Genomic DNA, 12,047 nt, shown 5'->3' with positions numbered 1-12,047 from the left:
ATCAGCTTCTTGCTCATCATGCACTTGGAAATGATTTCCAGGTCTTCATTCTTGTCCTCCTCGAAGACAGGAGTGATATTTGCTCTCTTGCCGTCCTCAGGGACCTCTCCCAATCACCGTGACCGTTCAAAGCTGATCTAGATCCAGCTCCCTCAGCATTGCTGACTCCTCCCGTTGGGTCCCCACGCCGTGCACGTTCACCTGAAGGCATCTTGGAGAGGCACCCACGCCTGCTCATTCCCCGGCACCCCTGTGTGCTCGGTGCTGCACCCTGTGTATTTAGCCCAGCACCACGCTTGCCCGGTGCTGCGCCCTGTGATTTGGTGCCATCCCCCTGAGCTGGGGCTGCACCCCCCAGCCCCCAGCTGAAGTGTTTGGCCCTGCACCCTTTGGTGCCTGGTGCTGCACCGCGTGGACTTGGTGCTGCTCCCCATGTGTGTGGCCCTGCACCCCCCTATGCTCAGTGCTGCACCTCCCGTGCTTGGCCCCGCACCCCACATCGTCTGTGCTGCACCTGCATGCTCAGAGCTGCACCCCATGTACTCGGAGCTGCACCCCACATGCTGGGTGTTGCACCCCACATGCTTGGTGCTGCACCCCGTGTGCCGGTGCTGCACCCCCAGGCTGCCTCCAGCCCTGCAGAGGTGCAGGCTCTTGCTACTGGGGGGGCAGCCCTGCTGCAGGAGGACCCAAACACATGGGTCCCTTCCCTGCTTTGGGGGTGCAGAGGGATGGGACCCGGGGGCCCAGGCCATGGGTCCTCCCAGCTTCATCCAGGGGCTCTGGCCTCAGTTTCCCCCAAAGATTCGCCCGTTTGGGGCAGATGGGGCCACCTGGTGCTTACAGGGATGCGGGACAGGGATGGGGTGAGGGCGTGGGGTCACCTCCTGCTACCCCCTCGGGGGGCTGAGAGGGGCGAGGGGACCCCAGCCTCCAGGCACGTGCCCCCCTTCACCCCCCAGGCCTGCCCTGGGCCGTGCTGCGGCTCCGCGCACCCAGCGCCGCACGTGGCTGGGAACACAGGGCCTGCGGGGACACGGGACGGACTCTGGCCCGGTGACGTGGGGGCAGCGGGGCAGCGGGGCCAGGGCACGCCGGCCGCTTCCCCCTTGCCGGGTGCCATCCGTGGGCCCACGTCACTGGTGGCCCCGCGACGCGATGGCTCGTGACGGACCAGCCCTGGCCGGCACCGAACCGCTGACCCCTGCATGGGCACAATCCCCCGGCCGGACACCCCAGCTTCCTGTGCTGGGGTGACCCCCTGCCCCGGGGCCGGGACACCGTGGCTCTGCCCCTGAGCCGCAGTTCCTGCCGGGCAACGGTCACCCCGAGGTGTGAACGGGCACCAGCGCCCAACCGCCCCGGGAGCACACGTGTGCAGCCAGTGTGTGCATGTGCACGTGGGGGCTGTGCGTGCACACATGTCCACAGGGGGGGTGTGCACCAGCAGTGGGCTGGGGTGGGGCTGGGGGGGACCCACGAACCTCCTGGGACCCCGCGGGATCCCCCAGGCTGCGCTCGCCCTTCTGCAGGCGCTGATGCCGCAGCCGGTCCTGGCGCGAGCCTGTTTCGGTCCCCACGTGGGGCCTTTGCCCAGGAGAACCTGGGCTGTGCTAGTGCTGGGGTGAGGTGGGTGCCCCCAGGGCCGGTGCTGGCCCCCAGCCCGGCACAGGGCCTGTGCGCGACGCCGATTCAGAGCCCGGAGCAGCCCTGGGCTGCGCAGCGCTGCCAGCCCGCTGGTCTGTGGCTCGGTGACCCCCCGACCCGGCGCGGTGCCGGTGCCATGCCTGGTGCGGGCTGGTCCAGAGCCGGGTCCAGGGCAGTGCTGGGGCTGAGCTCAGAGCCGTGCCAGATCCACATGGACCCAAAGCAGACTGTGCTGGAGCCAAGCCCACACCTGTGCCGAACCACGCCGGAGCCGAGCTGATCCCGCACCCGTGCTGGACCACGCCAGAGCTGAGCCCACAGCCATGCTGGGCTGTGCCGGACCACGCTGGGGCCAAGCCCACACCCGCGCCAGGCCATGCCGCGCCAGTGCCGGAGCTGAGTCAGCCCACAGCCGTGCCGGTCTGTGCTGGACTGTGCCAGAGCTGAGCCCACACCAGTGCCAGACTGTGCCGAGCCGAGCCAGCCCACACCCGTGCCGGGCCGTGCTGGAGCCCGGCCGAGCCCACTGCCGTGCGGGGGGGTGCCGGACCGCGCCAGGGCCAAGCCCACACCTGTGTTGGGCCGCGCCGAGCCGAGCCGAGCCGAGCCGAGCCGAGCCGAGCCGAGCCGGGCCGGGCCGGGCCGGGCCGGGCCGGGCCCCCCCGCTCCGCTCCGCTCCGCCCGGACGCCGCTGAGCGCGCACGTGGTGTCGGGGCGCGCTGCCCGCGCGGGGGCGCGGCGGCCGGTGGGGCGGGGCCCGAGCGCCGTGCTCGGCGCTGCCCAATGGCGGCGCGGCCTCGCCCCTCCCCGGCGGCGAGCGGGCCAATGGCCGCCGCGGGCGGTGCCCGGCGTCAGGCGGGAGGGGGCGGTGCGGCGGTCACGTGGGGCGGAGGGAGGCGGTTAAAGCGCGGCGGGCGGCGGGCGGCCGCGCCAGTCGGAGGCGGCGGGGGCGGCGCGGAGCAGAGCGGACCGGACGCGGCCCGGCCCTGCCCTTCTTCCCTTCCCGACGAGTGCGGCCCGGCCCTGCCGGTGAGCGGCGGCGTTGGGCGAGGCGCGCACATGGCGGTGGGAGGGGGAGGGGGCGGGGGCGGCGGCGGCGCGCGCGGGAGCGGCCGTTACCGGCGCGCGGGAAGGGCCGTTATCCGGTACCCTCCCCCCTCCCGCTGAGCCCCGTCTCTCCCGCAGGATGAAGAGCGGCCCAGGCCATGGCGCGGCACCCGGCCCCCAGCCCCCGCGGCCGGCGGGGCCGTAGGACGGCGGAGCCCCCCCGCGCCCTATAGCGACTCTCCCCTATTTAATTTTATACCTAATTTATTTATACCTCGCCCCTCCCCCCAAACCATGGACCCGACCCCCGCCGTGCCCCCCGCCCCCATGGCGGGCTTCCTCTGGATGCTGGTCCTGGGCTTCATCATCGCCTTCGTCCTGGCCTTCTCCGTCGGCGCCAACGACGTGGCCAACTCCTTCGGCACGGCGGTGGGCTCGGGAGTGGTGACCCTCCGGCAAGCCTGCGTCTTGGCCAGCGTCTTTGAGACGGTGGGCTCCGTCCTCCTGGGAGCCAAAGTCAGCGAGACCATCCGGAAGGGGCTGATCGATGTGGAGATGTACAACTCCACGCAGCAGCAGCAGCAGCTGCTGATGGCAGGTTCGATCAGCGCCATGTTCGGTGAGGAACGGGGGGTCAAAATGGGAGGGGGTGGTGTGCCCCAAGGTGCCCCGGTGATGGCTTTCTTACCAGGCTTCTCCTTCTCCTCCTCCAGGATCTGCTGTGTGGCAGCTAGTGGCTTCGTTCTTGAAGCTCCCCATTTCTGGTACCCACTGCATCGTTGGAGCGACCATTGGCTTTTCACTGGTGGCCAAAGGGCAAGAAGGTGTCAAGTGGTCTGAGCTGCTAAAGATCGGTGAGTCCAGCTTGTGTGACCACCCCCACGTGTGGCATCCCTGTGCCCCCTGGGCTTCCCCTTCCAGCAGCGGGGTGCTGATTGTGCCTCTTCTCTCCTAGTGTTATCCTGGTTCATCTCACCCCTCCTTTCAGGCATCATGTCTGCTATCCTGTTCTTCCTCGTCCGGAGGTTCATCCTCCGTAAGGTAAGGGCCGTCCACCCCATTTTCTGACACTGTGGGGCTCCCGGGTGCTCCCTCGTTGGGCTGGTTGGTTGGCTTGTGTGCACCACAGCTTCTCCAGGCACATCCATCCTTGTGTTGACACTTGGGTGAGCCCTTCAGGACTCCTTCAGGAGGAGCTGAAGGGATGGGAAAACTAGACCCACGAAGCGGAGCCCGGGAGGTGAGGAGGCTTCATTCCACCTCCTCCAAAAAACATCTGGGCCAGGAGGGTCCTCAGCAGAAACAGCTGCAGCTTCCAAGTAGTGAAGTAGCCCAGAACTGATAAGGTTAGAGCTTCTTGTCAGGCTTTTCCTAAGTGCTGGTGCAAGGCTGGACCTCCTCCTGTGTCAGGCTGCAGATGAAGGCAATGACCAACAGCGATGGCTCTTTTTAAGCCTGGAGGGCCAGAATTGTCCCTGGTGCTGTGGAAACTGTGCTTTCCTCCCATCTGGGGCCCCAGGTAAACCAAGGGGTGCTCAGGCTGGCTGCAGGGACGTGCTCCCACTGTTGGGAGTGTCTGAAAGCCCAGGAAGAGGGATTGGGCACCCAAAGGCGGCAGCTTTAGACCTCGTCTTTCTGAGATGGTGATGATGACCCTGGAGAGCATGATGCTGCCAGCCCAGAACAGGGGTATCCAGCCAGCTGTATAGAGGATCTCCAGCATTTTTCTCTGCATCTTTGAGGTTAACTTAAATTATTTTAGGTCTTAGCTCTATTTCTGGTTCAAGAGATGTTAAGATCTTATCGCTGCTGGTTTCTACCTGGCAGCCCTTTAAAACAATTCAGCGTCACCGCTGTCAGAGTAACCTTGCGTAACTGGCCTTTCAAAGCTGGGCTGGCTCCGTCATGCTTCATTCTGGTGCTGAATAGTCTGGTTGCTCCATCCTGCTCGGCATTCGGTAACGCTCGGTGTGTTTGTACCGATGCTAGACCCCGATTGCTGGGCAGCAGCGGAGATTAAGTGCTCCTGCTGCTCGGGTGAGGGCCTCTGTGTGCAGGTATGTGGTCAAATAAGCTGCTTTGTGAGTAATGGACTTTTTTATTTCGTCCAAGTCAGCTGGAAAGAGGTAAAAGCTTTGTTTGACAAATGGTTTTGTCTGAAAGTGCCTGGGGAGTTGAAAGAAAACATACGTGCAGCTGGAGGCTGTGGAGGTCTGCAGGCTGGGGAGCCTCGGGAAGGGTTCAGGAGCCCAGCAGCCCTGGCTGCGGGCGCAGATGAGGTGCTCCAGCCTTGGGAGGGGTGGGACGCTTGGCTGGTCCTGCCCTGGGTCCCTGGGGAGCCTTGTGGGACCCACAGTGTTCTGCCACCTTCTCTGCCCCTAGACTGCCGGGGGGGCTGACGGTGGCAGCCCCGTGGGTTATTCTCTAGAAGCTGTCGGGAGCTCTGGCTTTTGGCAGAGGTTGTGGGAGCGTGGTATTTGAGTTGCCGTCAGTAGTTGACCGAAGGCACAAATGCCCTTTTGGGAAGGGGCTGTTGCTGGCTGCTCCTCGGCTGCTGCGCGACCCTCAAGCTCTGGCTTTCCGCAGCACTGATCCTTGTTTTGCAGGCAGATCCTGTTCCCAACGGCTTGCGAGCTTTGCCCGTCTTCTATGCCTGTACCGTGGGGATCAACCTCTTCTCCATCATGTATACCGGTGCACCTTGTAAGTACGCGTCAGAATACTTGAACCTTAATTTTTAAATTCTTTACAAAACCTCCATTAAATGCACGATTTACCCCTTTTTTGCTTTACAGGGCTGAAATCTCCTAGAAGGCGGCTGGCCTGTGCCGGTTACAGAAGGCTGCAGGCTAGCGTGCGCTGAGTTCTGGGCTAGATAGTTGCCCAGCCAAAGAGACCTGCTCAAACTAAACCCCTCCAGACCTTTCTCCTTAGACTTCACAGGACTGGCAGATAACATGACTTCCCCTTCCCTTCTCTTACCTGTGCTAAAACTCAGGTAGCCGGCTGCTGCTGAAGAGACTCCTTGGGCTGCCGGTAGCGAGGCTAGGAGCAGGGACGGAGGCTGTGCCTCCTGATTCACCTTCTCCCTACGAATAAGCTAATTATCCCTGGCAAGAAGAGCTGGCACCTCTACTGAGAAGGGGAGTTTGTACTTCAGTTTGAAAAGCCAAATTGAAATGCTTGTTTGGCTGTTGTGTAGGGGGACAGGTCACGGGCAGGAGCAGGAGAGGGCTGGGCAGGGGAGGGTGGCTTTGCCCGCGGAGCTGGAGGCTCCATAACCTCCATCTGCCGGGGTGACTCGGCGTGAGCTGTTTTCAGTCTGAGCGTGGGTTTCCTGTTGTGGAGGAGTCGCTGGAGGTGGGGTGAGGGCAGTCAGTGCTTTCTCCGCAGGGTTTTGTCTGTAAACAGTGGCGAGAGAAATTTTTGGAGGGATGTCAGCTTCCCCCCCCCTTGGCTTTCCAGCCTGGGGGAGAAGGCAGGGTTGCTGCGGTGCTGCTGGGGGCACTGGGGCGGCAAAGCAGCGGGGGTGCTGCTCCAAGATCACTTTATCACTTGGCACCCCCAAGGTGGATTCATGTTTATCCCGAGGAGTCAGCTGCAGGAGGGCTGGGAGAGCTGTGTTGCTCAAGTGCAGGGTTTGTAGCCTCCAGGTTTGGCACCAGCAAGTAGCCAAATGCGTGGGTAACGTAGCTGTGATGTTGCTGGTGGTGCATTAGGAGCAGTAAGTCATTGCCTGCAGCAGAAAATGCAGGAGTTGAGCTGTCACAAGCACCTGATACCCTGACTGGGGGCTGCAGCAGGCTGTATAATGCAAAACCTCTGCTAAAAGTCACACTGCATGTGAAAATGCTCTGTAACTAGGTCATGTAACACCTCAGATGCCTTGAAACTTGAGCTTAAGTTCCTAGGGACTCGTGGAGCAGGAGAACCGTCTTCCCCCAGCAGCTGGAGGAGTTAACGGAGATGTGGGGCTCTCCGGTGGGAGCAGCCCGGGTCCTGCGTGTCCTCTCCCCGACCGGGGGAAGCGGCGCTGTCGCTGCAGCAGCCGTGCTGGGTGGTTTTTTTTTTTTTCTTTGACATTGCAGCAAGTGAGGAGACAAGGGCTGCGAGGAGCCTCCTGTCCCTGCTCAGGGCATGCACTGGTCCCTGATGGGGTTTGGCTGCGGGAGGGAGGGGAAAGTGCCTGCACATGTGAAAGACTAGCTTTTGATGGGGGAGATTGCGATCTGGGGTGGCTTCTGCGTGGGTTAAGCTCTTGGTTTCGGTGCTGTCAGCGATGGCTTTCCGATGGCGTTTCTCCCTGGCAGGCGAATTAGCTCAGGGATGTTGCAGGTGATGGAGTCCCTGTGCTGGGAAGAGCAAAGTCGTATGTCAAGGAGGCTTTTGCCCGGAGGTTTTCAAAGATCCGTTGTTTTATTTCCTAGTGCTGGGCTTTGACAAACTTCCTCTGTGGGGTATCCTCCTAATTTCGGCGGGGAGTGCTGTTGTCTGTGCTCTCGTCGTCTGGTTCTTTGTATGTCCGAGAATGAAGAAGAAAATCGAACGTAAGTAACGCCTCTCTCTTTGCAATCCTTTGGGGAAGGGCACGCTCGGACTAACCAACTTCTTTTCCCAGCGGGAGATCTCATTAGCCGCAGGGCTGTTATTAGCAGGGATCCTCAGCTTCAGTTATCGCTTAAGCTGCTCTGCAAAGCCTGAGTCACTGGGGCACGTCTCATCCAGTTGGACCCTGCGTGCTCCTAACCTGCAGCAGCACCGAAAAGCTGTTCTCTGGGACCCCAAAATACCCCTCCGAGTAGCTGTTGTGCTGCTGAGTGGTGTCTGGCAGCTGATTTCTGAGCAGGGCGATCTCTCCTTGAACTGCCTGGGACAGCAGGCGATATTAAACAGCCTGATTTCACTGTTAATAGAGAAGAAGGCAGGAGACAACCTGCCTGTTAACTGGTGTAACCTTTAATCCTCTGCATACCTGCTGATCAATCTTTGGCCTGGCAGATGCAGATCACAAGTTTAAAGCTGTGTAAGCTGATGAAATCCTTTCCCTGTAGCAAAAAAAAAAAAATCTCTATTGAAAGGCATCCAAAAGAGCAGTCCTGAGCTCTGCCTCCTGAAAAGTACAGGCAGCTCTCCTGGAGTCGTGTGTGGTCTTGCATATAAATTCTGTGTGCAGTCTGGGGTGCTTAAGGAACTGGAGATGAGGGGATAACCAGTGTCCTTGTCGGACTGGTGTAATTGGGGTGTGACTAACAGCTTTATGGCTGCCTTGACATTCTTCCAGTTGGAGCTTTGGCTTAACTCCTGCCTGCAAGGCAGGCTCTCCTGCCTGCCAGACAGGCTCTCCTGCCCGCTGAGGCAGCCTGCCTGCTGGAGAGCATCGCTGGGAGGAGGAGGTGGTGATGCAGGGACAGATGAGCTCTGCGGGGGCTTGATGCCAGGGTGAGGGGCTGGATGCCACAGCCTGGCCCTTGCAGTGAGCAAATGGGCTGGGAAATGGTCGTGTTTGTGACAAGGAGGTGGTGGTTGTTGTTGTCTGAAGGAGCTGACCTCATGTTTTCACCTGGAGAAAACATGCTTTCCTGGTAGAGGGGGAGTAACAGTCTCAGCTTCCAGGGCTTGGTGCTGCTGGCTTGGCTCTTCCAGTGGGACAGGAAACCAGGCTGCCCTCAGGAGGTGGAGACTGGCTCCTGTTTGGGTTTGTCACCCACCGGTGGGAGCTGGAGAGGAGCCCAGGCGGGCGAGTCCTCCCGGCAGGCTGGAGCTGATGGGCTGGCAGAGGAGCTGGGCTCTTCTGGGCACCTTCCCATCAGCTTCAGGGGCTGCAACCATGCCAGAAGCAGGTCCAGAGCATCCCACGGCTGCTGGGAATGGGGATGGGACAAACATGGCTTGAAGAGGAACCTCTGCCGTAGGAAGAACAGGCATAAAAGCCCCATAATGGTGCTCACCACACCCCGTGTGGGTGGGGGGGGTCTAAAAATAGGAGATGAGCTGGCTTGTGATGGTTTGGCTGTTGTGCCCAGGACAAGGTGCGACTGCCCAGCAGTTTCCAAAGTTCAGGATGGGGGGGAAGCTGTAAATTTTTATTTAGCTGCCATAAATCTGAGTGGTGAGGGGTGTGGGCTTGCTCCTGGTGTTAGGTGTGGTGGTGGGAAGGGGTTTGATGGCAGCTGCCTCCCTTCACAGGAGAGATCAAATCCAGTCCTTCCGAAAGCCCCTTGATGGAGAAGAACATCAGCCCGAAGGAGGACCACGAGGAGCCCAAGGCGTCCCTGGGTGATGCCAAGAGCCCTGTTGCTGATGTGGGGTCGGCTGTGCCTCATCGGGCAGCGGTGGAGGAGAGGACGGTCTCCTTCAACCTGGGGGACCTGGAGGAGGCCCCGGAGCAGGAGAGGCTCCCCAGCCTTGACCTGAAGGAAACCAGCATTGACAGCGGTGAGTGGCAGGGGGTGATATGGGGGTGCTGGCGTGGTCTTCCCCCGCCCCTGGGTGCTAAACTCCTGCTGTCTCTTGGCAGGAGCTGTGCGGCTGCCCAATGGCAACCTCGTCCAGTTCAACCAGGCTGTGGGCCACCAGATGAGCTCCAGTGGGCAGTACCAGTACCACACCGTGCACAAGGACTCTGGCCTCTACAAGGAGCTGCTGCATAAACTGCACCTGGCCAAGATGGGGGACTGCATGGGGGACTCGGGGGACAAGCCCCTGCGGCGTAACAACAGCTACACCTCCTACACCATGGCCATCTGCGGCATGCCCCTGGACTCCCTCCGTGCCAAGGAGGGAGAGGAGATGGAGAAGCTGACCTGGCCTGTGGCAGACACCAAGAAGAGGGTCCGCATGGACAGCTACACCAGCTACTGCAATGCGGTGGCGGATGCCCACCCAGCCGCTGATGTGGATCTGAACACGGCCCAGGTGGAGATGGGAGTCAGCGACCGCAAGGGCAGCAGTAGCTCCTTGGAAGAATGGCATGACCAGGACAAACCCGAGGTGTCCCTCCTCTTCCAGTTCCTGCAGATCCTCACAGCCTGCTTTGGCTCCTTCGCTCACGGTGGCAATGATGTCAGGTCAGTGGGGTCAGCGGGAGCGGTGGGGTTGGTCGTTGGGGCTGGTGCCCACCTTGCCCAGAGCCTCTGGCCTTCTAGACCAGCTCTCCTTTCTCTTCCAGCAATGCCATAGGGCCCCTGGTTGCGCTCTACCTGGTCTATCAGACGGGCGATGTGGCTACCAAGGCGGCAACTCCCATCTGGCTTCTGCTCTATGGAGGTGCAGGGATTTGCATCGGCTTGTGGGTCTGGGGAAGGAGAGTCATCCAGACGATGGGGAAGGACCTGACTCCCATCACGCCATCAAGGTAAGGTGTGCCTTAGGGTAGGGGGAGGCTTCAGACAGTCCTAGAGCTGCATCCTGCTCCTGGAGCCCCTCTCCATGCTCTCTTTGGGGATTTCATTGCTTGGGTGGTGGAGCTGGGGTGTGCGTGGCCCCATAACACCTCCCTGCATCCCTTGGGGGGTCAGTCTGGGGCTGCTGGGGGTCTGGAGAGCCAAGTGAGGAGCTGACCCCGCTATGCAGGGTCTGCCTGGGGAGAGCAGTCCCAGGTCTGGCTTGGGCTAAGCCAGCCTGATGTGCCGGGCGGTGCGGGGGTCTGGTGCCTGGGTTCCCATGCGCTTTCTGTCTCTGCAGCGGCTTCAGCATCGAGCTGGCGTCTGCCCTGACAGTGGTGATTGCCTCCAACGTTGGCCTCCCCATCAGCACAACCCACTGCAAGGTAGGTGGGGGTGGCAGGAGGGGATGGTGCTGGCTCAGTGCAAGCTCAGCTTCCCCCAAATCCTGGTGCTAATAAGGCTGAGCTGCGTGGGAGGTCCCAAACTAGGCTGCTGGCTGGCCTTCAGGTCCCAGCTCTGCCATTTGCATCTCAATGCAGGGTGGCAGCGGCTCCCCAGGGCTGGGGGGAGTCCCTGGGTGAGGGGGCACTCGAGGAGGTGATGCGAGAACAAAACCCCTTTGATGGATCCCTGGCCTCTGCCAAGTGGCCATGGGAACTCTGGTGCCACAGTGCCCCGTCCTCATGGCTGCTCCAGGACCGTGGCTCCTTGTCCTCCTCTCTCTGCCTGGGGTCTGCTGTGTCCCTGAGGGCTGGAGCCAGACCTCTGGCCCCGCAGCCGAGGCTTTCCCTGGGCACCCCTGGGAAGGGCTGTGGGGCGGGCGTACAGCCGGTGGGTGCCCCATCCTGCTGCGATGCTGAGCCGTGCGCTGGCTCCTCGGGCAGGTGGGCTCCGTGGTCTCGGTGGGCTGGCTGCGCTCCAGGAAGGCGGTGGACTGGCGTCTCTTCCGCAACATCTTCATGGCCTGGTTTGTCACAGTCCCCATCTCGGGTCTCATCAGCGCTGCCATCATGGCTGTCTTCAAGTACGCTGTCCTGAAGGTGTGAGGGCACCGGGGCTCGCGCTGCTCCTGCTTCCCTGCTGCTGCCCTCCCCTCCAGGAGCCGGGGAGGCTCATCCCGCCGTGGGATGGGGGCTGCTGTCATCTCTGGGGCTTCCTCAGTTCTGCATAGTGTTGTCACTGAAGTATCTTTTTTTTTTTAATATAAATGTCTTGGCGCTAAGTTTCTAGTGGGGGGTGCAGCGTGGGATGTGCCTGCCCCTGGCGTGACTCCCCTGCTGCGCTGTAGCTTTAGATTAGCAGTTACGGGAGGCCATGTTTCTTACTTTAAAGACTGAATTAAGAGCCCCTGGTGGTGATTCCTCCTTGTGTAAGGACTGGGGCTGGTTCTTGCCCCTCCTGGGAGGGCTCGGGGGCCGTGGGGCATCCCCCCAGCATGGGCTGTGCTGTGTTCAGCTTCGCCTCCATTGCTGTAGTGGTGTGGCCACCAGATGCTGCCCAACCATCCCGCTCAGGGGTCCCCGGGGGGCAGCCCCTGGCCCCCCCTCACTGCTGCTACCTCGGACTCAATAAAGATTTCCTTTGTATGCCAGTGCTGCCGGTGATCTGGGGGTGTGGGGGTGTCCCCCTGTCACATGCTGCCCCAAGGCCTCTGCCCTGCCCCTCCTTGGACCCACGCCCTGGGAGGGAGCTGGGACTGGGGCAGCTGATAAGAGCCCCACGTGTCCCCTGGTGTCACAGGACCGGCTGTAAACAGCCCCAGGCTGCACCCCAGCCCCGTGGGGGGGTTATCAGGGCCCCACACCTGGGGGACGGGGGGCAGTTCCTGACCCTGTCACCAGCCCTGTGGCCCCCCAACCCTGGGGTGGGAGCTGTTCTGCTGTCCCTGTCCTGCCCTGGTGATGCTCCCTCTTGTCCCCAGGGCCCTGCCCTGGTCAAGGCCAGGCACGGGGACCCACGTCAGCGGCT

At 61.5% G+C, this 12,047-nt stretch overlaps 1 protein-coding gene across 1 annotated transcript; it reads left to right on the top strand.

Annotated features, from left to right (window-relative positions):
- The first annotated feature begins 2,666 nt into the window (after positions 1-2,666).
- Positions 2,667-11,665, top strand: SLC20A1 (solute carrier family 20 member 1). Its single transcript, XM_075523745.1, has 11 exons — positions 2,667-2,676; positions 2,833-3,313; positions 3,408-3,548; positions 3,650-3,735; positions 5,301-5,397; positions 7,122-7,241; positions 8,881-9,129; positions 9,212-9,761; positions 9,863-10,048; positions 10,378-10,462; positions 10,964-11,665. Exons 2-11 carry the CDS (start codon positions 2,989-2,991, stop codon positions 11,123-11,125), a joined length of 2,001 nt encoding a protein of 666 aa, XP_075379860.1. The 5' UTR covers positions 2,667-2,676; positions 2,833-2,988; the 3' UTR covers positions 11,126-11,665.
- The last annotated feature ends 382 nt before the right edge of the window (positions 11,666-12,047 follow it).

This window comes from Mycteria americana, chromosome 23 (assembly GCF_035582795.1).
Source record: "Mycteria americana isolate JAX WOST 10 ecotype Jacksonville Zoo and Gardens chromosome 23, USCA_MyAme_1.0, whole genome shotgun sequence".
NCBI lineage: Eukaryota > Metazoa > Chordata > Aves > Ciconiiformes > Ciconiidae > Mycteria > Mycteria americana.
Note: the sequence above shows the minus strand (reverse complement) of the source record. Positions and strands in the feature narration are given on the sequence as shown.

What these genes read in the sequence shown, in the direction of transcription:
- SLC20A1 (XM_075523745.1), top strand. Translation starts at nt 2,989, where the DNA reads ATGGACCCGACCCCCGCCGTGCCCCCCGCCCCCATGGCGGGCTTCCTC. An exon ending in CATGTATACCGGTGCACCTT is followed by an intron (nt 5,398 to 7,121) that starts GTAAGTACGCGT and finishes TTTATTTCCTAG; the next exon opens with TGCTGGGCTTTGACAAACTT. An exon ending in GGAAACCAGCATTGACAGCG is followed by an intron (nt 9,130 to 9,211) that starts GTGAGTGGCAGG and finishes GTCTCTTGGCAG; the next exon opens with GAGCTGTGCGGCTGCCCAAT.